Here is a 23,438-nt window from a genome sequence, read left to right as displayed (position 1 = left end):
TTATTTTATGTAAACGGCAAGTGGAAAATCAGAAGTTCCCCTTTTGTATTTTTTGCTAATGTTTCTTTTCTTTTGTCCCTTTCTTTTCTCCTTTGTTTTGTACTTTTGTAGATGCAATTTTACTGTGTTATGGGGAAATCTCAATTAAAACATCTTATTAAAAAAGAAAGTGGTTATTATTGCAATTTGTAAATGGAATGAAATAAGATAAATAAACATAGCAAATGTCCGCCCAGGTCCGCCTTTCCTGATCTCAATGTTGTGAAAAGCCGGGGTGGGGGGTTGATAAAATAAAAATATTATTTTATTTATTTATTCATTCATTCATTCATTCATTCATTCCCTGCCCATCTGTCTGGGTTTCCTCAGCCACTCTGGGTGCCTTCCAACATAACATTAAAAACACGATAAAACATCAACCATTAAAAACTTCCCTAAACAGGGCTGCCTTCTGATGTCTTCTAAAAGTCAGATAGTTGTTTATTTCTTTGACATCTGATGGGAGGGTGTTCCACAGGGCAGGCGCCACTACCAAGAAGGCCCCCAGCCTGGTTCCTTGTAACCTCACTTCTCCCAGTGAGGGAACTGCCAGAAGGCCCTCGGAGCTGGACCTCAGTATAAGGCTGGAGGACAGGGCGAGGTGAGAACAGACTGAGGTTGATGGGGCAGTGCCCAATTTCCCCACCTCCACTAAGGAGGACCTCTGATTGGGTGTGTGACCTTTGGCCTGCCAGATGTTCCTGAGCCACAACTCCCCTCATCCTAGGCCGTTGGCCAAGCTTGCTGGGGCTGATGGGAGTTGTAGTACAGCAGCACCTGTCAAGCCAAAGGTGTCCCCCACACCTGCCTTTGATGAAAGGTCTTGGCAAAGGGAAGTCTCTCTTGGTTGAAAACAGCTTGGAAATCTGACCCTGACCTGACCTGACCTCATGGAAGACTATATAAAACACTAAGCAAATAATGAAATCAGCTAATGGAAAAAAATGTTTGCTATCAGGCTTTGTTCCTGCATTCTAGACCTTCTAACGGGAAGCAGGTGCTGAGCAGGAGCAATTATTTATGTTTGCTAATGGGATGTCAGGCCGTGGCAAGAAACCACCTTCCTTTCTCCTGTCCGAGGGTAGGGCAAGGATGAAAGTCAGGCATGGGTTGGGAGGTGAGGCAGAATCACAATTACAAGACGGGTTTCTACATGAGAACTAGCCCTTTTGGATTTATATTCAGTGAAACGTTAAGAAGCAGAATAAGGCTGTGTCCCTCAGTGTGTTTACGGCAGCAAAAACAATTTTAAAAGGCACAAATCAGAGGTAGGAGGGTTCCCAAGGGTCTCAAAAGTCAAGACACCTGCAATTCTGAGCTGGGCTGGCCACTTTTTTGTATTTCTGTTATTTCTCTTTTTTTCAGGTGTTTACACACACATATATATATTCCATTTTATAATATACATTCACATCATAACACTCCACTTTGCATCCCTGGCTCTTTAGAGCCTGTCAACTTCCTACCCTCCTGCCTCATTAGTCTTTATATTTTGTACCTTTCCCAATTCTAATTACACACATTACAAAATAACTCAAAATTTAAATAAATATAGAAAGGTAGAGAATTTCTCATTACAAGTCTTCAAACAACCCTGCTAGTGATGTCAATTGCTTACAATAATCTTTCAGATATCGTATAAATTTACTCCAGTCCTTTTGGAATGCTTGATCTTGCCAGTTTCGGATTTTTCCTGCCAACTTCGCCAGTTCTGCAAAGTCTGTTATCTTCTGTTATTTCTATTGGTTTGATTTACTTCAAACCTTTCTCTAATATATATATATTTTTAAAAAACAGAGCGGCTTACATATACAATATGAACACTAACACAAAGAAGCCCACGTTGTTGTAGAATTGTAGAGTTGGAAGGGTCCTCAAGGGTCTAGCACAGACATCCCCAATTTTCAGCCCTCCAGATGTTTTGGACTACAATTCCCATCATCCCTGACCACTGGTCCTGTTAGCTAGGGATCATGGGAGTTGTAGGCCAAAACATCGGGAGGGCCGCAGGTTGAGGGTGCCTGATCTAGCACAACCTCCAGCAATGCAGAAGCAGGCAGGAGTCCCATAGAGGAATCAGACTTATGACCTTGACATTATCAGTGCCACACTCAAACCACACTCTGTCCCTCAGTCTACCAATCCTGGGACACAGACGAGCCTCCTGTTCTTAGAGGAATTTCACTCATTTTCCTTAACACATCCCAGGGGGTAGAAAAGGTCTTCCAATTTGAATGAGCGGCCTTCGATTGCGTCGACAAAACGCTCCTTTGGGCTGTCTGCACTGCTGCCTTCCGGCTTCGCCGAGCATTGCAACCTGGTGCCATTATTTGTGCCGCCCGTTCTTCCACGGCTCAGGAGACACCCGATCACCCCCTTGCCCATTCAGACAGAAGCTCCCCTCTCACGGACACTTGCCAAGCCGTAAGCGCAGCACCCCCTGGGCGTACATGTCTAGATATCGGGAAAACTCGCTTGGCATCTCGTGAACCCCCTGCTTGGGCAGCCTGTTGTCGTAGTAATGGTGGAAAATGGGCTGGTTCTCCAGGTCGTGTTGGAAAGGCCAGAATCCGTAGAGAGTGATGCGCTCGCACAACTCCAGAGCCATACTGGTGAACATGAAGCCGGAGGAGAGGCGTTTGGGCCCTAAGCCCCTCGACTTCCAGTAGCTACCCAGCGGGGCCAGGTAATGGGGGTTCAAGAAGAGAGCTCTCTGAGCCAAGCCAAAGTCCTCCATGGTATACAGGGCACGGTAGCTGACATCGGTGTGTCCCACGAATGAGAAGGCAGGAATGAGGAAGAAAGCGTCCCCATAAAGGCGCAGGGAATCGGCGAAAGGCTTCCGGCGGTCCGACAGTCTTCGGAATCTGCAGGAGATGGGGAAGGAACAAAACGATCAAGCCACATTCTTCTAAGCCTGGAGGAGAAAATTTCATCCTATCTGCAGTTTCTAAGCTGGCTGAACTCATCAGTACCTCCTGGACTGCAACACGGATTGGAGCTGTGGGGGCAGCCGCACCAAACATTTAAAGAATCCCGAGAACAGTAGTTTGTGATGGGTACTGTGAACTGCAAGAAGATCAAACGTATCCATTCTTAAGGAAATCAGCCCTGAGTGCTCACTGGAAGGACAGATCCTGAAGCTGAGGCTCCAATACTTTGGCCACCTCATAAGAAAAGAAGGCTCCTTGGAAAAGACCCTGATGCTGGGAAAGATGGAGGGCACAAGGAGAAGGGGACGACAGAGGGCGAGATGGTTGGACAGTGTTCTCGAAGCTACCAGCATGAGTTTGACCAAACTGCGGGAGGCAGTGGAAGACAGGAGTGCCTGGCGTGCTCTGGTCCATGGGGTCACAAAGAGTCGGACACGACTAAACAACAACAACAACTGTGAACTGTAGCTGTGTGAGAGGGATACTGCAGTTCCCAGGGTTCTTTGGGAGAAGTCATGGGCTTTAAATGTGCGCTTGATGTGCTTTAAAGATATGGGGTTGATCTACCCTAAGGCACATCTAAAGCATACAGCCTCTCACAAATACTGGTAATCCTCTAACTGTAGTGGTGCTTCAGGTTAAGAACAGTTTCAGGTTAAGTACAGACCGCTGGAACAAATTAAGTACTTAACCCGAGGTACCACTGCACTCTTATCAAACTGCAGGCTATTACAATGATCCTGCCAATGTTTTTATCTGTTTATAGTTTATCTGTAAATATGCAAGAAGCCATATCCATATTTTTCTAAAAGATTTGTTATCTTGATTTCTTATTCTTCTGATAAGTTTTGCCATTTCTGAATATTCCATAAGTTTCTGTATCCATTCTTCCTTTGCTGGGACTACAATTCCTAGTACCCTTAGCAAACTACAGCTCCCAGGATCCCTTGTGGGGAGCGGTGTGTTTTTCATGTGTGGTGTGTGGGCATGGCCATAATTATTCTTTGGGTTTCATGAAGTATTTGAAATGTTTACACAGGATAAAACATGTTTTCATACACCTAAAAGGTAAAGGGACTGCTGACCATTAGGTCCAGTCGTGGCCGACTCTGGGGTTGCGGCGCTCATCTCGCTTTATTGGCCAAAGGAGCCGTAGTACAGCTTCCGGGTCATGTGGCCAGCATGACTAAGCCGCTTCTGGTGAACCAGAGCAGCGCATGGAAACGCCGTTTACCTTCCCGCTGGAGCGGTACCTATTGATCTACTTGCACTTTGACGTGCTTTTGAACTGCTAGGTTGGCAGGAGCAGGGACCGAGGAATGGGAGCTCACCCCATCACGAGGATTCAAACTGCCGACCTTCTGATCAGCAAGCCCAAGAGGCTCAGTGGTTTAACCCACAGCGCCACCCGCATCCCTGTTTTCATACACCTACACAGAGATAAATAATAATAATAATAATAATAATAATAATAATAATATTTTTTTAATTTATCCCGCCCTCCCCAGCCAAGGCCGGGGTCAGAGTGGCTTACAAGCTGTAATAAAAACAAGTTGAATGATTACAACTTAAAAAACATTATTGAAACATTAAAATATTAAAATGTAGCCTCCTCGCAGGAGGAGAAGAAAAGAAAGGGAGGGAGGGAATCAAATTGGCTCCAAGCCAATTTTATCATATGTGGTGGGAATGTAAGAAAGTGAAAGGCTTTTGGGAGATGATCTATAACGAAATGAAAAAGATGTTAAAATATACATTTGTAAAGAAACCAGAGACCTTTCTTTTAGGAATTACAGGGAATGAAATTAGAAGACTGTAAACTTTTTCAATATGCAGCCACAGCAGCAAGAACCCTACTGGCCCAGAAATGGAAACAAGAGGAAATACCGACAATAGAAGAATGGAGACTGAAGCTGACTGACTATGCAGAATTGGACAGATTAACTGGGAAAATTAGATATCTTCAAGACCAAAAGTTCATCGAGGACTGGGGAAAATTTGTTAAATATCTGAAAAGAACATGTGATGTGCAAACAACACTGGTGGGATTTCAAGAAGCACTGTGAAAACAGAGATATATTGTTAGAAATAGGAGTGGGAGGGAAGTTTAATGGCAATATAAACAGAGGAATGCGTAAACTGAGAAGTAATTATGGATGACTGTCAGAGAAGCCGAAGGAAGTCTAAAAAGAACCAAATTTGTGAAAATTTGACAGAATTGTATATTTGTGTTGGAAAATAATAAAAATTATATATATATATATATATATATATATATATATATATATATATAAACAAATTGGCTCCAAGCCAAAGGCCAGGCGGAACAACTCTGTCTTACAGGACCTGCGTAAAGAAATCAGATCCTGATTTATACAACAAATCTTAAATACACCAGAGCACCGAGTCAAACCATTGACCACTCTAGCTTAGAAGTGCCTGCACTGACTGGCAGGGGCTCTCCAGGATATTAGGGAGGAGCCCCTGCCAGCCCTACCTGGAGACGCCAGGGACTGAACCCAGGACCTGCTGCATGCAGAGCAGAAGGCACAGGCCACTGGGTGCAGTTTCATTACTGCTTCCTACAATTGCTTAAATCAGAGATCATAAATCTTTTTCAGCAGGGGGCTGGTCCACTGTCCCTCAGACCTTGTGGGGGCCCGGACTATATATTTTTTGGGGGGGTGGGAATGAAAGAATTCCTATTGCCCATGAATAACCCAGAGATGCATTTTAAATAAAAGGACACATTCTACTCATGTAAAAACACGCTGATTCCCGGACCGTCCGCGGGCCAGATTTAGAAGGTTATTGGGCCAGATTTGGCCCCCGGGCCTTCGTTTGCCTACCCATGTGTCAGGGAACTGTCATCCGAGGAAAAAGTGGTGGACAGGCTCCAGCAGAATAGGAGAGACTCTGCAGCAGCGGAGGGAACCAGCAGGGGGAGTGCCAGAGTCACTGCGGAGGAAGGGCTCTGGGACACTTCCAGTGGAAACAGTGAAGAGGTTACTAGACCTCCCTTAGGAACTCCATCCCTTCGCCGGAAACTGTCACGCAGAGAGTCACGAAGGCGCATGTCTGTCAAACAACTTTTATGTTGGCGTAAGTTCCGTAGCCGCCCACTGTCAGATTCTACCAGCGACTAGCGGAGTCATGCTTTGGGGGAGCTCCGTTAGTGCCTGGGTTTGGATGACCAGCCAAACCCCAGCGGGATCCAGCTTTTACGCGCAAGCAGCTCATCATCCCATCATAGCAATCTGACAGTCTCCGAAAGCAGCTTGTGCAAGCAGAGGGCATCATGAGCGAACCAGCCGGAGCAGGAGGAGGAGCGGGAGCAGGTCCAAGCCTGGAAGAAAGGTATAGGGCGTTGGAGGTCCAGCTCGCACTGCAAACGGCGAGGCTAGAGGAGAGGAGGGCTCAAGATGCAGATAAGGGGAAAACCACCCCACTTGCCAGAAGGGTGTCTGGATTGGTGCAGAAATTTGGGGGGGATCCCAGGAACTATCAAGCCTTTAGGACAGAGATGCAATATGCTCTCAATCTACTGTTTGATGACTTCCCCGATGAGAACTCTAGAGTGGCGTACGTGATTGGCCATCTAGAGGGAGGGGCGAGGGACTGGGTTCGGCCCCTGATGGCAGCCAATAACGAAATCTTAAAGGACACAATGAAGTTTTTTCGCGCCATGGACTTGATGTTTTCCAGCGAGATTGAGCAGGGGGTGGTGCGCAGGAAGTTAATGGCATGTAAACAAGGGAGCCGATCTGTACGTGAGTACTGGACTGAGTTCACCATGCTGATTCACAGACTGGGGTGGGACCTTGCTAGTGAACCTATTCAGATGATGTTTGAAGAAGGTCTGTCTCCGTCAGTGAAGGATGAACTTTCCCGGGCACCTAGGGCGGAGTCTATGGATCAGCTGACTAAAGCAGCGCTGTCCATAGGATCACGCCAGGAAGCTAGAGCTATGGAAAAGTGGGAAGAAAAGGGGGAACGTTGGAAGGATTTCCGCATTCCAGAGATTCCGGAGCAGCCTTTCCCGCCAGCAGAGCCGATGGAACTGGGAACAGCGCGCGCGCGCGCAGTTTCAAACACCAGGGAAGAGCGGAAGAAGGAGGGAAAGAGCGGCAAGAGATGCTATCTCTGCCAACAGCCAGGTCACTTTGCCAGAGTCTGTCCGCAAAGGAAGGAATGGCAAGGGATGGCAGGAACTGTTGGGGGGAAGGAGGAGGGAGAAATGAAGGAACAAGTAAAAGCCAACGCCTGGTTGCCAACATCAGGGCACAGCAGCCAGGCCAGGGAGTAGTGAACGTGCCCACGCCGGAACCTCCAAGACCAGCGCTTGTGATAGAGGTGTTGCTGGAACTGGCAAACGGACACCCACTAAAGATAAAAGCGCTATTGGACTCAGGTAGCTCATGTAATTTCATGAGTAAGGAGTTTGCAGCGGAACATCAGATACAGACTATCCCATTAAGTAAGCCTTTGCAGGTTACCACAATTGATGGGAGGGAGCTGTTGGGAGGAGAAGTGAGCCAACAGACTGTACCTATGATAATGAGGGTGGCACGGCACACAGAACTGATTGCGTTTAACGTAGCCACCTTGGGAGGAGCCCCTATTATCTTGGGAATGAGCTGGCTGGCACTACACGATCCGCTAGTAGGCTGGCATCAGAGAGTGGTTTCCTTTGGATCAGCACATTGCCTAGAACACTGCAAGGAGGGAGAGGCGCAGGCAGGTGCCAGGGCCACTCTAGCAGGGGTGGAAGTGATGGACAAGGGGAAGGTGCCACCGCAATACGCTGATTTAATTGACGTATTCAGCGAAAAAGAAGCAGATAAACTGCCCCCGCACAGACCCTTTGACTGTCAAATCACCTTACTCCCAGGAGCACAATTGCCAGTGGGCAAGCTGTATGCAATGTCAGACAGTGAGATGCAGGAGTTAAGGGAGTTCATTGACAAGAATCTTAAGCGAGGTTTCATCAGAGAGTCACGAGCGGTGGGGGGCAGTCCAGTGTTCTTTGTGGACAAGAAACACACGGGCAAGCCCAGACTTGTGTGTGATTTCAGGTCCCTGAATGCAGTGTCAGAACCAGTGACTTTCCCTATGCCTAGAATTGATGACATTCTGACACAGGTGAGAAAAGGGAAAATTTTTACCAAGCTGGACCTTAGGGGGGCATATAACTTGATACGTGTGAGGAAGGGGGATGAGTGGAAGACCACTATGTTCACCCCCTTGGGGGCCTTTGAGTACCTTGTTATGCCCTTCGGATTACAAGGAGGCTCCGCCTGTTTTCAATCATTCATGAATCACGTCCTGGGGCCATTGCTCTACAAGAACTGCGTAGCGTTCTTAGATGACGTCCTGGTGTACTCAGAGAATGAGGAGCAGCATGTGCGAGATGTAAGAGAGGTACTGAGCAAACTTCGAGAAAACCGGCTGTGGGTGAAACTGGAGAAGTGTCAGTTTCATACCAGGGAGGTGGAATTCCTGGGGTACCGGTTGTCTGACAAGGGATTGGCCATGGATCCCAGCAAGGTTCAAGCGGTACTGGAATGGAAAACACCAAAGACCAAGAAGGACGTGCAAAGGTTCCTGGGCTTCGGAAACTTCTATAGGAAGTTCATCAAAAACTTTGCCCATTTGACTGCGCCCATCATGGATTGTCTTAGTAGCAAAAAAAAATTTGTTTGGACGGAAGAAGCGCAGCAGGCGTTCGAACGCCTAAAGCAGGCGTTTGCGTCGGAAGAGCAGCTTCTGCACGTGGATCTACAAAAACCAATGAGAGTGGAGACTGATGCGTCAGACCGAGCGGTGGGGGCCGTGCTTCTCCAGTCGGGAAAGGATACGTCTGAATGGAGACCGTGTGCATTCTTTTCGCGAAAATTGAACAAATCCGAGAGGAACTACACGGTGTACGACAGAGAACTGCTCGCCATTCATGAAGCATTCCGGAAATGGCGGCACTTGCTGATTGGGGCGCAACACAAGGTTCAAGTCCGAACTGACCACAAAAACCTGGAATATTGGAGAACAGCTCGAGTGCTGAACCAGAGACAAGTGCGATGGGCTCAGGAGTTCTCCAAGTTCCACTTTGAGATTCGTTACGTGCCAGGCTCAGAGAACGTGAGAGCGGATGCCCTTTCCAGGAAACCTGAGTACTTAGAGGGGGAGGGAGCGCCTGAGGCAAGGCATGTAATATCTGAAGACCGCTGGGTGTGTGGGGCGGCATTGGTGGGGCAAAGGGAACTGATGGAAGGGACGGAGAACGATGCATACGCCCAAGAGAAACTCAGAGAACTCAGGAGGACAGAAGAGAACACAGGGGGGTTTGAAGAAAAGAACGGGGCGTTATATTACAAAGGGGCACTGTACATACCAGATGGGGAACTGAGGGGGAGAGTACTCAAGCAGTTGCATGACAGCCCCACAGCGGGGCATTTTGGACAGCACAAAACCATGTGGTTGGTTACCAGGGAGTTTTGGTGGCCCAAGGTGAGGGAGGACGTGCGGGAATATGTCAGGGGTTGCGACAGGTGCCAGCGAGCAAAAGGAGAGAGGGTGGCGCCAGCGGGGCTATTACAACCCTTACCCACGCCAGAGAGGCCATGGGAGGCAGTATCCATAGATTTTATGACGGATCTGCCAAAATCCAAAGGCAAAACAGCTGTCATGGTGGTGGTAGATCTATTAACCAAAATGTGTCATTTTATAGCATGTTCACATGCGGTTACAGCGGAAGAGACCGCCAAGTTGTTTGTAGAGCATATTTTCAGGTTGCATGGCGCCCCCTTGAGGGTGGTCAGTGACAGAGGCAAACAATTTACTTCCAGGTTCTGGAGGAAACTTATGAGCTTACTGCAAGTAGAACTCAATTTCTCCACTGCCCGACACCCAGAAACTAATGGGCAAGCGGAAAGGGCAAACGGGATTTTACAACAATACCTGAGGTGTTATATAAAGGACAGAGAAAATGATTGGGTAGATAAGCTACCGCTGGCCGAATTTGCCTACAACAACGCGGAGAATGTGTCCACAGGAATGAGTCCTTTCCTGGCAAACTATGGGTGCCATCCCCGGGCATTCCCAGGAGAGGGAGGGGAGAGGTGGAGCGTGCCGGCGGCGGAAATGTTTTTTGAAGAGATGGAAGCGATTCACCGTCAGCTCCAACTTAACTTAGAGAGAGCCAAGGAGGAATATAAGAAACAAGCAGACAGAAATAGGAGGGAAGGTGAAACCATAAGGGTGGGAGACCGGGTGTGGTTGTCAACCCAAGGTCTACCGTTCAAAGGGGGGAGTAAGAAGTTGAGACCCAAAAGATTGGGACCCTTTGAGGTCATACAGCAGGTCAATCCAGTAGCATTCAAACTCAGACTGCCCAGTCACATGAAATTACATCCAGTATTTCACAGGTCATTACTGTCGCCGTACCGAGAGGGACGGGAGTGGGGGGAGCGTGAGAGAGAGGCCACCCAAGCGCCCGTGATAGAAGAGAGAGAACGCGACATGAACGTGGCAGGAATCATTGATTCCAGGTGGAAGGGGAATCAGGTGGAATATCTGGTAGAATGGGAGGGGGAAGTAGAGTCGGAAAACACTTGGGTACCAGCAGAGGTAGTCAAGGACGAGGTTTTAATAGAAACATTTCACCAGCGTTTTCCAAAAAAACCGCAACCCGTGGCACGATTTAGAAGGGAACACTTTGGGACCACCGATGAGGAAGGAGAGTTTGAAGGGTTCCCAGAGTCAGGGGTGGGTGAGGAAGCCGACTCCGACGAAGAAGAGGAAGACGGGGAGAGAGACGGTACGCCTTGGTTAGAAGTGTTTGAATCCTCGGATGACGAGGAGAGCTCCTTCAGGGGCTTTCCGCCCTCACCGCCAGTGGGAGAGGAGGTGGGGGGGTGTGAAGGGGGCCCTGGGGGGGAGGTGGATGTCAGGGAACTGTCATCCGAGGAAAAAGTGGTGGACAGGCTCCAGCAGAATAGGAGAGACTCTGCAGCAGCGGAGGGAACCAGCAGGGGGAGTGCCAGAGTCACTGCGGAGGAAGGGCTCTGGGACACTTCCAGTGGAAACAGTGAAGAGGTTACTAGACCTCCCTTAGGAACTCCATCCCTTCGCCGGAAACTGTCACGCAGAGAGTCACGAAGGCGCATGTCTGTCAAACAACTTTTATGTTGGCGTAAGTTCCGTAGCCGCCCACTGTCAGATTCTACCAGCGACTAGCGGAGTCATGCTTTGGGGGAGCTCCGTTAGTGCCTGGGTTTGGATGACCAGCCAAACCCCAGCGGGATCCAGCTTTTACGCGCAAGCAGCTCATCATCCCATCATACCATGGCTTAAATTATGACACAGCAAGCGCATTCTCAGATCTTTCCCTTACTTTTCATTAAGGATGCTGGGGTTTAAAGTCACCAGGTCTGACTTGGTTCCCACGTCTTCAGAGAAATTCATGGGAGGCAGGTTGAACCTGGATCGGAGGGAGAAAGTGGTAAATCAGAATCAGCTCTCGTGCAACCGTTTGGGATCTCTCATTCAGACAGGCTTCATGGAGAATCCAGGCAACTTAAGTGCCAACACATCACATTCCAGGGCTCTGCATGCTATCCCTGCATCTATTTTTCAGGCCTGATTTGTGAAGGTTTCTTTTTTTCCTTTTTTAAAATTTTTATTTATACCTTTCAAATTTATACATTTCACTGATTTTACAATCATTTTGACATTTCAGAACTTGACTTCCTTCCCCGACTTTCTGTGGTTCCTGAATTGTTTTTTAAATACCTTCTGCATATTCAAATTAACTCAGTTTGTTCATTTATTCATCTTCTTTAAATATATACTCTTATGAAACTGCAGGTTATTACAATGTTTTTATCAGTTTACCAATGTTTTTATCTGTTTACAATTTATCTGTAAATTTTCAATAAACCACTTCCATTCTTTTATAAAAGTTTGATTTCTTATATTTCCGGTAAGTTTCACCATTTCTGCATATTCTATAAGTTTTTGTATCCATTCTTCCTTTGCTGGGGCTTCTTCTTCTTTCCATTTTTGGGCAAGTAACATTCTTGCCGCTGTAGTCACATACATGAATAAGTTTCTATACATTTTAGGTAGTTCTGTCCCTATAATTCCCAAGAGAAAATCTTCTGGGGGTTTTTACGAACGTTATTTTAAACATCCTTTTTATTTCATTATATATCTTTTTTCCCTTTTCTTAAAACCCAAAAGCAGTTTCAGGCCGTCCAGTGTGGACTCACACAGTAATATTGATGCTTTCCCAATCTACCGTTTCTTTAATAGCTTCCCTCTTTTAATGGGGCTTCTACCTTTGTATTTAGTTGCTTCCTGTTCACTGACTGCAGCATTCCTAAATCAGCTGCTAAACTGGCAGTTCTGTTCTATGAAGTACGTTTCTCTCTCTCTCTCTGACTCGGAGCTTTCCTCTTTGCAGCCAATTGCTCCTTTGTTGTCTACTTTTTAAGTGTATTTAAATGAGCAATTGTTCTGGCGGGAAAGAAGAAGCCAATAATGAAAGGTTTAGCTCCTGCAAGAGACATTACTAACTAATGAACGGTGAATTTAGGAATGCAAAGACCACAAGTGAACAGGAACAAGAAGATTCAAGGAGCAGAATTCTGCCCAAGACCTTGGAGGTGTGCTGCCGGTCAGTTTTGATGACACTGGGCTATATGCATGGGCTCAGCATTAGGCTGCTTCCAATATTAGAAACATAGGGAGCCCCCTTAAACCAGGGCCAACCACCTGTCTTTCAAGCTCAATAATGTATACTCAGACTGGCAGCAGCTTTCCACAATCTCAGGCATGGGTGGATCTTTCCCATTGCCTTTAAAACATAGCTGTCAAGTTACAGATTTGAAAATAAGGGACCAGCAGCCTCGAAAATAAAGGATCAGCAGCCAAAATAAGGGATTTTCCAAGCACAGGTATGTTCAACTTCTGAGCCCCTCCAAGTCAAAGGCAGAAAGCCCAGCCAGCAGCCAAACGAAGCCTCAAGCGGTGGTTCCCACAGCGCAGCAACCCGGTAAAGGGGATGCAGCAAGGGAAACCACCGTCACCTCTCTGCTGGGAAGCGCTGAGCAAAGGTGAGTCCCCAGGCAACACAGCCGATTTGGTCGGCACAAGGCATGCAAGCTCCACCCCCCCAGTCATTCTTAGACTCCTTATTGGGTGAGCAACTCAGCCAAGCAACACAGTTGGAGCCTCCCTCCTCCCTCGCCGGCAGGGAGGGAGGGAGGGAAAGGAGCTGCTTCCTTTGAAACCCGGGAAATTTAAGGGACATCATCAATAAGGGACAGCAGCGGGATACGGCGCTGAGATAAGGGAGTTTCCCGCCAAATAAGGGACGGTTGACAGCTATGCTTTAAAACTGAAAATAGCAGGGGCTGAACCTGGGACATTCCGTATGCAAAGCATGAATTTTACCACTCGGCTCAAAGGCTCTTTTAAAATAATTGGGAAACTGCCAGTTAAAAGGCTAGTTGCAAGGAGAAGTAGGGGTTTTGCAGAATGTTACTTACTTCTGAGTAAAACAAAACAAAAAAACCAAGGCCACCTGGGAATAAACACTGTAAAAGGACCCCATATTATTTGTGATTCCCACCTGTTTCTTCGAAAAGGAAGAAGAAATAAGTTACCTGATTACTAGATCTGCCCGATCAATCTCCTGGCCACAGCTGCTGTTTCGTAGAATCCCACCATTGCCCACTACAGCACAGTGCCTATACTGGGAGTCTGGGAAGGGTGACCTCTAGGTTTTTGAGAGTGCAGAAGAGAAATAATCTTAATAAAAACATACAAAAGAAATATCGGCTTAGATCACCAGGATTCTGTTACCCTTTAACTCTGGAGTGGGAAATCATTTTCATGCATAAAAATATTGATAGAACACTGTGTCATAAAAATATATCACAGCGTTTTACAACAATATAAAAGCATAAAGCCAAACAATAATGTCATAAAAAGTTAAAAACTAGAAGAAAACCTCCATAAACCATTATGGATGCATTCTGAATTTCCTGCTTAGGCCTAGCAGAACAGAAAAGTTTCCAGCAGGCATTTAAAAGTTGACGCATAATTCACTTGGTGATTCTCTCGTGGCAGAGAGTTCCACAGGACTAGGTTGATGACACTAAAGGCTCCGTTCCAAAACCAGGTCTAAACCCAGATTGTAGCATACCTGCCAAGTGCCCCCGGGGGGGAAATGGACAGCCCGTTTTTTCACACAAGATTGCAGCAGCCATTTTGGGTGCAAACGCCAAAATGGACTTTTTCAGGGTGAGAGTGAGGCACAGGTCACGTGACTCACTCCCGGAAGTTGGACAAATTTGTCTAGGCAACTCCAATCTTCCTGGGATACCAGCTCCACAACCACCTTTGCGAAGAATGGGATATTGGCAACTGGTTCATGCACGTTAACCTCCATTGGGTCTAAGGTGGGCTTTTTGTGGAACAGATTCACCACGGCCTTAATAATAATAATAATAATATAATAGTTTTATTATTTGTACACCACTCATCTGATGGTGTGACGGGTGCCATTCCCTCATGCAAGGATGCGTTGACCACACCTTTGACCCCTTTAGTAACCCCACCCTGGCTAGATTTAATAAGTCAGGATGGAAAAGGATTAATAATAATAATAATAATAATAATAATAATAATAATAATAATTTTTATTTATACCCCACCCTCCCCAGCCAAGAGGGCAGCTAACAACCAATAATAAAAGCAAGTTGATTGAAAGACAACTTAAAAAACAAGATTAAAGATACAACATTAAAATGCAGCCTCCATTATTATTATATTTTTTTTATACCCCACCTATCTGGCTGGAGTCTAATGAGCAGGTGGTTGAGTGCATCACTGCAAGAATCCTTCGCACATCCCCACAATGTATTAACCGGAAATGATCCCACAAAAACAGGGTTCATAGGTGGCATCAGGTATATAGGGCAGGCTGGTGTGGACCGCGAGGGGAGGCCTGGCAGGCCAAGGGAGACCTGTGAGCCAAAGGTTCCTCTGCCCAGTTTAAATGAGAGAGACCAAGGATTGAACCTTCGGTACCAGGATGTGCTCTGGGTTGTGGCTCTTTTCCCCCACCCCAAATATCCCCCCGCACACACCTCCGGCAGCAGGTCCACCAGCTTAGCGCTCGCCGGAAACGCCTTTCCTTTCATTCCGTCAAAGGTGATACTCGATCCCAACGGCGTGTTTTCCTTGGTCAAGACTATTGAGAAGGAAGCATTGCAACATTGGCCCAGTTCCGCCCTGCAAATGGAAGGAGAGGTGGATTAGGGTGACCCTGCAAAGGAAATAACTTATGCTCCCCCTAAGCCCTTTGTGGCAGGTGGGGCAGGGGGTTGCCCCATACAAAGAGATGAAGTCACTCTAAGCCTCATCAAGGGGAGATCATTTATGGACTCTATGCATGCTCAGGATGGTGTTGCCTTCCTTCTGAAGATCTTTAGTCCGACTCCATCCCTGGAGTCCTCTGAACATTAGTTACTGAGAATCTCAAGAGGATGAGGGTGTTGTTGCACTCAGATTCTGTTTGCAGGCTTCCCACAGGTTGGCCACTCTGAGAACAGGGACCTGGATTAGATGAGTCTTTGGCCTGATCTCTTCTGATAGTTTTATGTTAAGTGACCTCAGCAACTAGGTGCGCCACTTTTACCAGCTGTCCATGGAGGTGCAGGTCAATTCTGTGTCCAAGGCAGCTGACTACCAGCTCCATCTGGTATGCAGGCTGAGACCCTACCTGCCCGCGAACTGTCTTGCCAGAGTGGTGCATACTCTGGTTATCTCCCCCCTGGATTTCTTTAATGCGCTCTACGTGGTGACCGCAAACTACAACTAATCCAGAATGTGGCAGCTAAATTGTTGACTGGGAGTGGCCACCAAGACCACATAACACTTGAAAGATCTACAGTGGCTCCCAGTGTGTTTCCAAGCACAACTCAAAGTGCTGGTGCTGAGCTTTAAAGTGTGAAATGGACTCGGCCCAGTATACCTGAAGGAGCATCTCCACCCCCATCGTTCTGCCCAGACACTGAGGTCCAGCTCCAAGGGCCTTCTGGCGGTTCCCTCACTATGAGAAGCAAAATTACAGGAAAGCAGGCAGAGGGCTTCTCGGTAGTGGCGCCCACCCTGTGGAACGCCCTCCCATCAGATGTCAAGGAAATAAACAACTACCTGACTTTTAGAAGACATTTTGGGAGCCATCCAGAGTTGCTGGGGAAACCCAGCCAGATGGGTGGGGTATAAATAATAAAATTGTTGTTGTTGTTGTTGTTGTTACCAGCTTTGTCCATTCTTGGACAGGAAGATAGCTTGTCTACAGTAGTCTAGGCACTTGTTGTAATATACAATTACTGACTCACACTTCCCTGCATGAAGGAGTTAACCTGAGCTCAGGTAGCCAGTGGGGGTAGAGCTTAGCAGGCTCCCTGCAGCCTTTTGTTTCTTCCCTCCCATTCTTCCCTTTTCTCTTCATGCTTTCTGGAACAAGCAAAGAAGGAGCCCCCAACCGCAAAACAACAACAACAACCCAATTGAACTGAATCTCCCCGAAAAGAAGATTTTACACCCCGCACCTTTGCTAACCCAAAGATTGCACGAGACTTTTTGTGCGGAAACAAAGTACTTTTCTTTTAAAGTCTTTCGGAACCTTTGCATCTTTGTTTTACCGCCAACAGATAGGAGACTTGTTTAATGTAGCATCTAGAAATGCTGTGACTAAACTATGTGATTTATTCTAGCCTAAGTATTTTCGGGCAGAATGTTTGTTCAAAGGCGTATGGGGGGGGCAGGTGAAAAATCTAACCAAGTTTAAATGTGCTTGGAGCAATCACCATTGTGCCTAACTCTGCTACGAGAGAGTAAGGATCTCTCTCCCAAACCTCTCTCTAGAACACTGGTAACCTTTGAGACTGGACTACTGTAACATGTTCCATGTGGGGCTATGTGGGGTTGGTCTGGGAGCTGCTGCTAATGCAGAATGCAACAGCCAGGCTTCCGGCTGGAGGGTCTAACAACAGCATATACAACCATTGCTGTCTGTCTTTCCAGGTGTCTTTCCAAACAGGTGAGTGGATGGCTTTACCTGTATTGGGCCATTGCTGCAGGATTGGGTTCCCAAGGGCACTCCTGAGTGAGTAGCACATGCTCCAGAATGCCCTTATCTTTTTGAGGAAGCTTCCACGTTTTGACAACACGAACCCGCTTCTCATCGCTGGCTGTCTTGCTGAACTGAGCACTGCCAGCAAGAGAGAGAGAGAGAGAGATTACCAACAACTAGTTTCAGAGTTCATCCCTCTTTCCATATGAACTTAACCGGACCCTGAGATCATCTCCTGAGGCCCTTCTTCTTTGTTTCCCTCCTCCACAAGTTTTCCAGGGGCTGGAAGTCATAGTCATACTTCTTCAGGGAAGTAAAGAAATTTGGCAATAACAGATCTAACAACACAGAGGCGCCAGGTTGCCCCCAAGATTGTGGAGGCCCGAGGTGTGACGTCTTAAGCAAATATAGAGGGTGCTGAGATGCCTTTTGTTGTGGAATTCTACTCAAAATGGTCCAGAGCAGAACTCCGACGTATAGTTAGCAGAGTAAAAACACATTGCAGAATTCCCCCCAAATTTTATTTCACCCAGCAGAGCTTTCCTGCTACTGAAGGCAAATGAGCATAATGGTCACAAATCCAATACATTCAGGATTGGCCCTGTCCATAAGAAATCCAGTTGCAGCAGACTTAACTTAAACTTACAACAACTTACGGTAAGTCTAGACCTTAACACTAAGCATACTATGTACAGAAGACTACACCAGAAGGAAAAGAGGTAGAAAGAGAAAGTGAAAGCCAGGCTCTTTCTGGCCTTACTATTATAGTAATAGATAAGAGAACCAGTTTAAGCCAGCTTCTCTGAAGGAATAACTGAAACATCATGAACCTTCTGCTTGTTTCTTTCACACAGAGAAGCTTCCAGAATAGGAAAGATCTCTACGCATCTGATCAATACTTTCTGTACTAAAAAATGCAAACCGACACCTTTGACCCCCTTGAGTTGGCGCGCCTCAAGTTGACGCGCCAGACACAACTAAAGATTTGCTGCCTTTCCCTGACACCCCAAACCAGCTGCCTCTCTCTGCCCCAAAGTGAGGCCTGCCAGTCCAAACAGAAAGACTCACCTCTGAGAGAATTCCCTTACTTCAAATAACCGATTCAATTCCCGGCACTTTGATAATTGTCCTAACGTAGTCTTCTCTCTGTGGGGGGAAAGAACCACACACAGCGCTGGGATTAATTTCAGAGCTCGTGGTTGCTACAGACTCTGCTGAAGCCCATTTGCACTTCCCCTTGTTAAAACAACCCAAGTTTTTAAAGAAGGCTCTCAGAGCTGATTGTCTACAGGTTTTCCTCTTGTTATAAGAATTATAAGGTCTAAGATATACAAATAAATGTTCATAAATGTATAAGGCAAACACATACATAAGTATATAAACCAGGTGTCTGAAATAGTACAGGAGAACAATCCTGAAGCCATTTTGACTCTCCCAAATTGACCTCAAATATTTCTCTGCAAGGAGGAAGGAAATGGGAAAAGCTTTCCAATTGTCTTTGGATTGTAGGGGCTTACACCTCCCTATACATACAGTCTGGCAAGTATCTGTTAAACTGAGCACACTATTAATATGTGTAAGAGATTTAGGAACTAAGTATTTACTATCACAAAAGAATGACTGGGATGCCCAGGTAAAAGCAACCAGTGACCATTATCAGGTATCCTGGCAGACAGGTTTTCTGCAGTAGACCACCCTTTCAGTGATGTATGATTGCGGGGTGGCCATGAACTAGAGGGTGGCAATTTCAAAAGTCTATATAAGAGCTTGCACACCAATGTTCTGGGTTCCTCCTCCCTCCTGCATGGGGGGGGGGGGGTGAGCACCCTGTTGCAACAGCTTAATAAAGACCAGGCTTACTAGCTGCTTTACTTCTCGGTATTTTCTGGTTGGCCTCTGTTGTGTTCTCCTACCGATAGGGAACCTACATAAGGACTCTATGCAGGCTCTTGGGTACTCCATAAGGGGGGAAAAGCAGTTTGTTTTCTTATAACACTCTACAACATGTGTGTGTGTGTGTGTGTGTGTGTGTGTGTATGGGGGTGCTTGCCTCAGTGGATGTCTCAGGCGGCCTGGCTATCTCTGATACGGTTTGACATTTCAAAAAAGCACTCAAAACTATGCCGTTCCCAGCCCACTTTCCCAAAGAACCCAGGTAACTCACCTGGTTGCCCTCTGTAGCAGCGAAAGAGTGAGACTAACAAGGAAAACCACGCAGACGGTCAGCGCTAAATTCTGCTTCCGAAGCCGTAAATTGAAGGACATGTTACGGAAAGATGGAGCCGAGACCCAAACTGTCCGTCGCCCGGGTTCATCTGGAGTCTGCTGCTTCCTCAGGTGTGCCCCGAACAGCTGCTGCCGAGGTAGGCATCAAAACGCATCAGGATGAGGAACAAGAAAAACAATAAACACCTGAAGCGAATGCAAAGGCAGTAAAAAGAATATAAGAAATGTGTTGTATTATATTCAGCATATGTGTATCTAAAATAAGCTGCATCACTGTTGATGTGTAAACAAAACTAAGCAAAAGGATAATATAAACCAGAAGATAGGCTGGTAGATAAATATCTGCTTAAACAGCTCAGTTAAAACGTTTCTCACGTCTGAATGGGCTCAATAAATCTCTTTCAGTAAGCAGCCTCACCCTTATCGTTCAGTCATCCTGTAAGTGTGGATTTGCCCTCAGGAAACATCACACCTTTCAGAGTGCGGACAATGGTCACAGCAACTTTTGTTGGTAAAAGGAGTAGACAGTGTCAGATTTTCATATGGGCTGAGTGGGCCACAGCCCAGGGCCTCATAATTTAGAGGAGACTAAGCCTCTAGACAGCATCTTGAAAAGTAGAGACATCGCCTTGCCAACAAAGGTCCCGTATAGTTGGACTTCCGGGTTAGCGCGATCGACTAATGGCGGATTCCCTCTGAGCTCCGGAGGGAATCGGCTCCGCAGGATTGGGTCTTGCCTCTGCGGCGACGCGGGGACCCTCAAAAATCACAGGCGGTGAAGCCTGTGAGCGTGGTGACTCGGCGGGCACCATTTGCACCCCCCCAAGCTGCGAAGGAGCCTTTTTAAAGGCTCCGGAACAGGGAAGGGGTGAGCGGCGCGGTGCTGAGAGTAGACTGCTCCTTCTGCGGAGTGAAGCCGCATTGCCATGGTCGGAGAGCGCTGACTTCTTCTTGTGAACAATTGGACTTTAAAGTAACAACCCGTGAGTAGTACGGAAATTGGGATTCTAAAATTTTTTTCTACGAATTAGGCACGAGTGGGGAAGGCTTAAACAGGAAGTCAGCCCCCCCTCTTTGTAAATAATTTAAAGCAAAGGACCTGCTAACTAAGGTCGAGAGAATTCTTTTTTTCCTTTTTTGGTAAAAGACTTTAATTTCACCGTTTGGCATTATAAGAAATCATACTGGAGGATAAAGAACTAATTTTGAGAGCTGAAGTGTCACCCCCCCCCCCCAGAGCTGGGAGTGCTCCGCGAGAGAGCCTCCTGATGAGGTATTGAAGAGTTTGACAGCTGTCAAATTAGCTGTCAAGACGGAAAAAGATAACTTTGTTTCTGTGGCTTCTGCTGGTTATTTTTGTTACAATTTGTTGAAAATAAGGAAGAGCTGATACAAACTAACTTGACTTTTGGATTTGAACTGAAAGAAACATTTAAGGAACCAAAATCCCTCTAGAGGGGGTTTTGGGACATTACAAGAATGGCTGGAGGAGGGAAAATCCAGGCTGAGTTGGGCAGAGTATTTGTTCTCTTGGGAAAGTTACAACGCCAAATTGATGTTTTGGCTACAAATGTTACTTAACAGTAAATAACTTCATTGAATTTGATAAGGATTTGAATCAGGAAGCCTGTGCAACTGGACAAACAGAGAAACTCGAGAGCTTTGAGAATTTGGAGAAGGAGACATATGTTGCTTCTGAAGAAAAGGAAGGAGGAGCTGTAATTTCGCAGATGTCAAAAGAGAGTTTGAGGCCTGATATGATGACAACAAAGGAAAATAAAGACTTGATGTGGAAAGTCTGGCCTGAATTGGAGATTGAGAAATCTCTTCTTATGAGGAGATCTGAAGACCTAAGGATTACAAATTTGATTAAGGTGGAAGTTAGAGCTTTGGGGATTTTTGGACTTGATAAGAGTAAGAAACAAGATTTGGAACACCCCATAGGCTCTACTTTTAAGTATGGAGGTCTGGCTGGAAGAAACATGGATCCTGTTGGGCCGGAGCTTCTCCAAGATTTGGTGTTCAATATTAAGGACTATCAAAAAGACCGGCAGAGAGGAACTGAGAGAGAATTAAGAGCCTCGGACGTGAGATCTCCAGGCTGATAGTAGATCAAGACTGATGGACACTTGTTGGGGGCTGAAACCGGGAAAGGGGGGGTGGAGTTTGGGAATCCAAAGGGTTCATAATTACAATTTAATCTGCTTTTATTTTGTTTGTTATTAGTATGAAAATTGGGAAATTCGTGGAAGGGAATCTTGGTCGATCTTAGAAAAAATGTTTTAAGAATAAGAATTGATGGATAGGTATTGATGTTTAAGTTTGGATAAGGTAGAATTGGACTTTAAAATGAATTAAATTAAATGAAAATAAGGTTAGCAAAAATAAATTGAGGAAAGGGATGAAGGAGAAAAAGTAAAATAATAATATGTTAAGATAAATTATTAAGTTAAAGTTGAGAAATAAGTAATAAGGATTTGCTGAGCTAATAATTTGAATTGGAATACAAGAAGGGGAGGTGTGAGGAGGTCTGAGAAATAAGCATAGGCGCCGACTCCATGGGGCCTGAGGGGGCCCGAGCCCCCTCAAAAATTCGTTTGGGGGGGCTCCCCCCCCCCAATAATTTAAGAAAATTATTACCGTTTTTTTCCCTCAAAAAGAGGAAGCGGCTGCTTTCCTGCATTCTGCCTCAGGGTCTTACTGCCCACCCTCCTCTGTTTCCTTGCTGTGTTTGCTCAAACGGAACAAAGAGCAGGGAAAGCCCCTCCCCTCCAAGCAAGGAGAGGGGAAAGCAAGAGTGTCGCTGCTGAAAACATGCAGGAGGGAGAGAGAGAGAGAGAGAGAGAGAGAGAGAGAGAGAGAGAGAGAGAGCGCGAGCTGGCTGGCTTGGGTTGGTAGGTGAGGGAAAACTTTTGCCTTCCTTTCCTCCCTCCCGTTATACCCCTCTCCTGCATTCTTAGCCAGCTGCTTCTCTGCACACCCCTCTCGTGCTCCTTGTCCGTTCTGTGTTTTTCCTTCCCTCCCCACTTAAAATGTGGTTTAAAAGCATGGATCCACATGGATCCTCAGGATCTTTGCATTGGGTCACCCCAAATTCACCAACAGATCACATAGCATGTCCATGGCTACAGCCTGCCCCCCCAAAATCACGCACCCACTGTTGCCTGGGGCTGCAATGGTGCAAAAACGTGGTTACAAAGCATGGATCCACAGGGATTCTCAGGATTTTTGCATTGGGTCACCCCAAATTCACCATCAGATCACATGTCTGTGGCCACAGCATGAAGCACAAAAATGATACATCATTAATATTCACCGCCCACGGCGGCAGCCAATCGGCTGCCGCAAAGGGCGGGCCCTCACAGGTTCACTTAAGGTCGGGGCAGCCCGGGGCTTGCCCCTTTCGTTCCCCCAGCAGCAGCGGTTTGGAGGTCTTGGGCCCCCCCAATATTTTTTATAAGTCGGTATGGGCCCCCCCAATATTTTTTATAAGTCGGCGCCCCTGGAAATAAGTCAAAAGAAATTAAGCAATTGAAATTTTATGTGTTTTTAACTGTTTTTAAGTTTTGTATTTTTGTATGTTTGTTACTTTTTGTTTATTTTTGTTTTTGTTTTATTGTGGAAAAAGCTAATAAATATTCATTTAAAAAAACAACAACAAAGGTCCGTATAGTTAAAGCTATGGTTTTCCCAGTAGTGATGTATGGAAGTGAAAGCTGGACCATAAAAAAGGCTGATCGCCGAAGAATTGATGCTTTTGAATTATGGTGCTGGAGGAGACTCTTGAGAGTCCCATGGACTGCAAGAAGATCAAACCTCTCCATTCTTAAGGAAATCAGCCCTGAGTGCTCACTGGAAGGACAGATCGTGAAGCTGAGGCTCCAAGACTTTGGCCACCTCATGAGAAGAGAAGACTCCCTGGAAAAGACCCTGATGTTGGGATGATGTGGAGGGCACAAGGAGAAGGGGACGACAGAGGACGAGATGGTTGGATAGTGTTTTCGAGGTTACCAGCATGAGTTTGACCAAACTGCGGGAGGCAGTGGAAGACAGGAGTGCCTGGCGTGCTCTGGTCCATGCGGTCACAAAGAGTC

The 23,438-nt window shown here is 46.4% G+C and overlaps 1 protein-coding gene across 1 annotated transcript; it reads right to left on the bottom strand.

The window, feature by feature from the left end:
• Nucleotides 1-1,841: 1,841 nt before the first annotated feature.
• LOC309354937 (alpha-N-acetylneuraminide alpha-2,8-sialyltransferase-like) lies at nucleotides 1,842-19,713 on the bottom strand. Its single transcript, XM_081885243.1, is given in 8 exon segments — nucleotides 1,842-2,906; nucleotides 11,362-11,448; nucleotides 13,637-13,749; nucleotides 15,125-15,269; nucleotides 17,104-17,256; nucleotides 18,187-18,264; nucleotides 19,283-19,464; nucleotides 19,466-19,713. Coding segments are annotated over 8 exon segments (1,245 nt in total). The 5' UTR covers nucleotides 19,490-19,713; the 3' UTR covers nucleotides 1,842-2,443.
• Nucleotides 19,714-23,438: the final 3,725 nt, after the last annotated feature.

The sequence above is a fragment of the Podarcis melisellensis genome, assembly GCF_964234715.1.
Source record: "Podarcis melisellensis genome assembly, chromosome: 13".
NCBI lineage: Eukaryota > Metazoa > Chordata > Lepidosauria > Squamata > Lacertidae > Podarcis > Podarcis melisellensis.
Note: the sequence above shows the minus strand (reverse complement) of the source record. Positions and strands in the feature narration are given on the sequence as shown.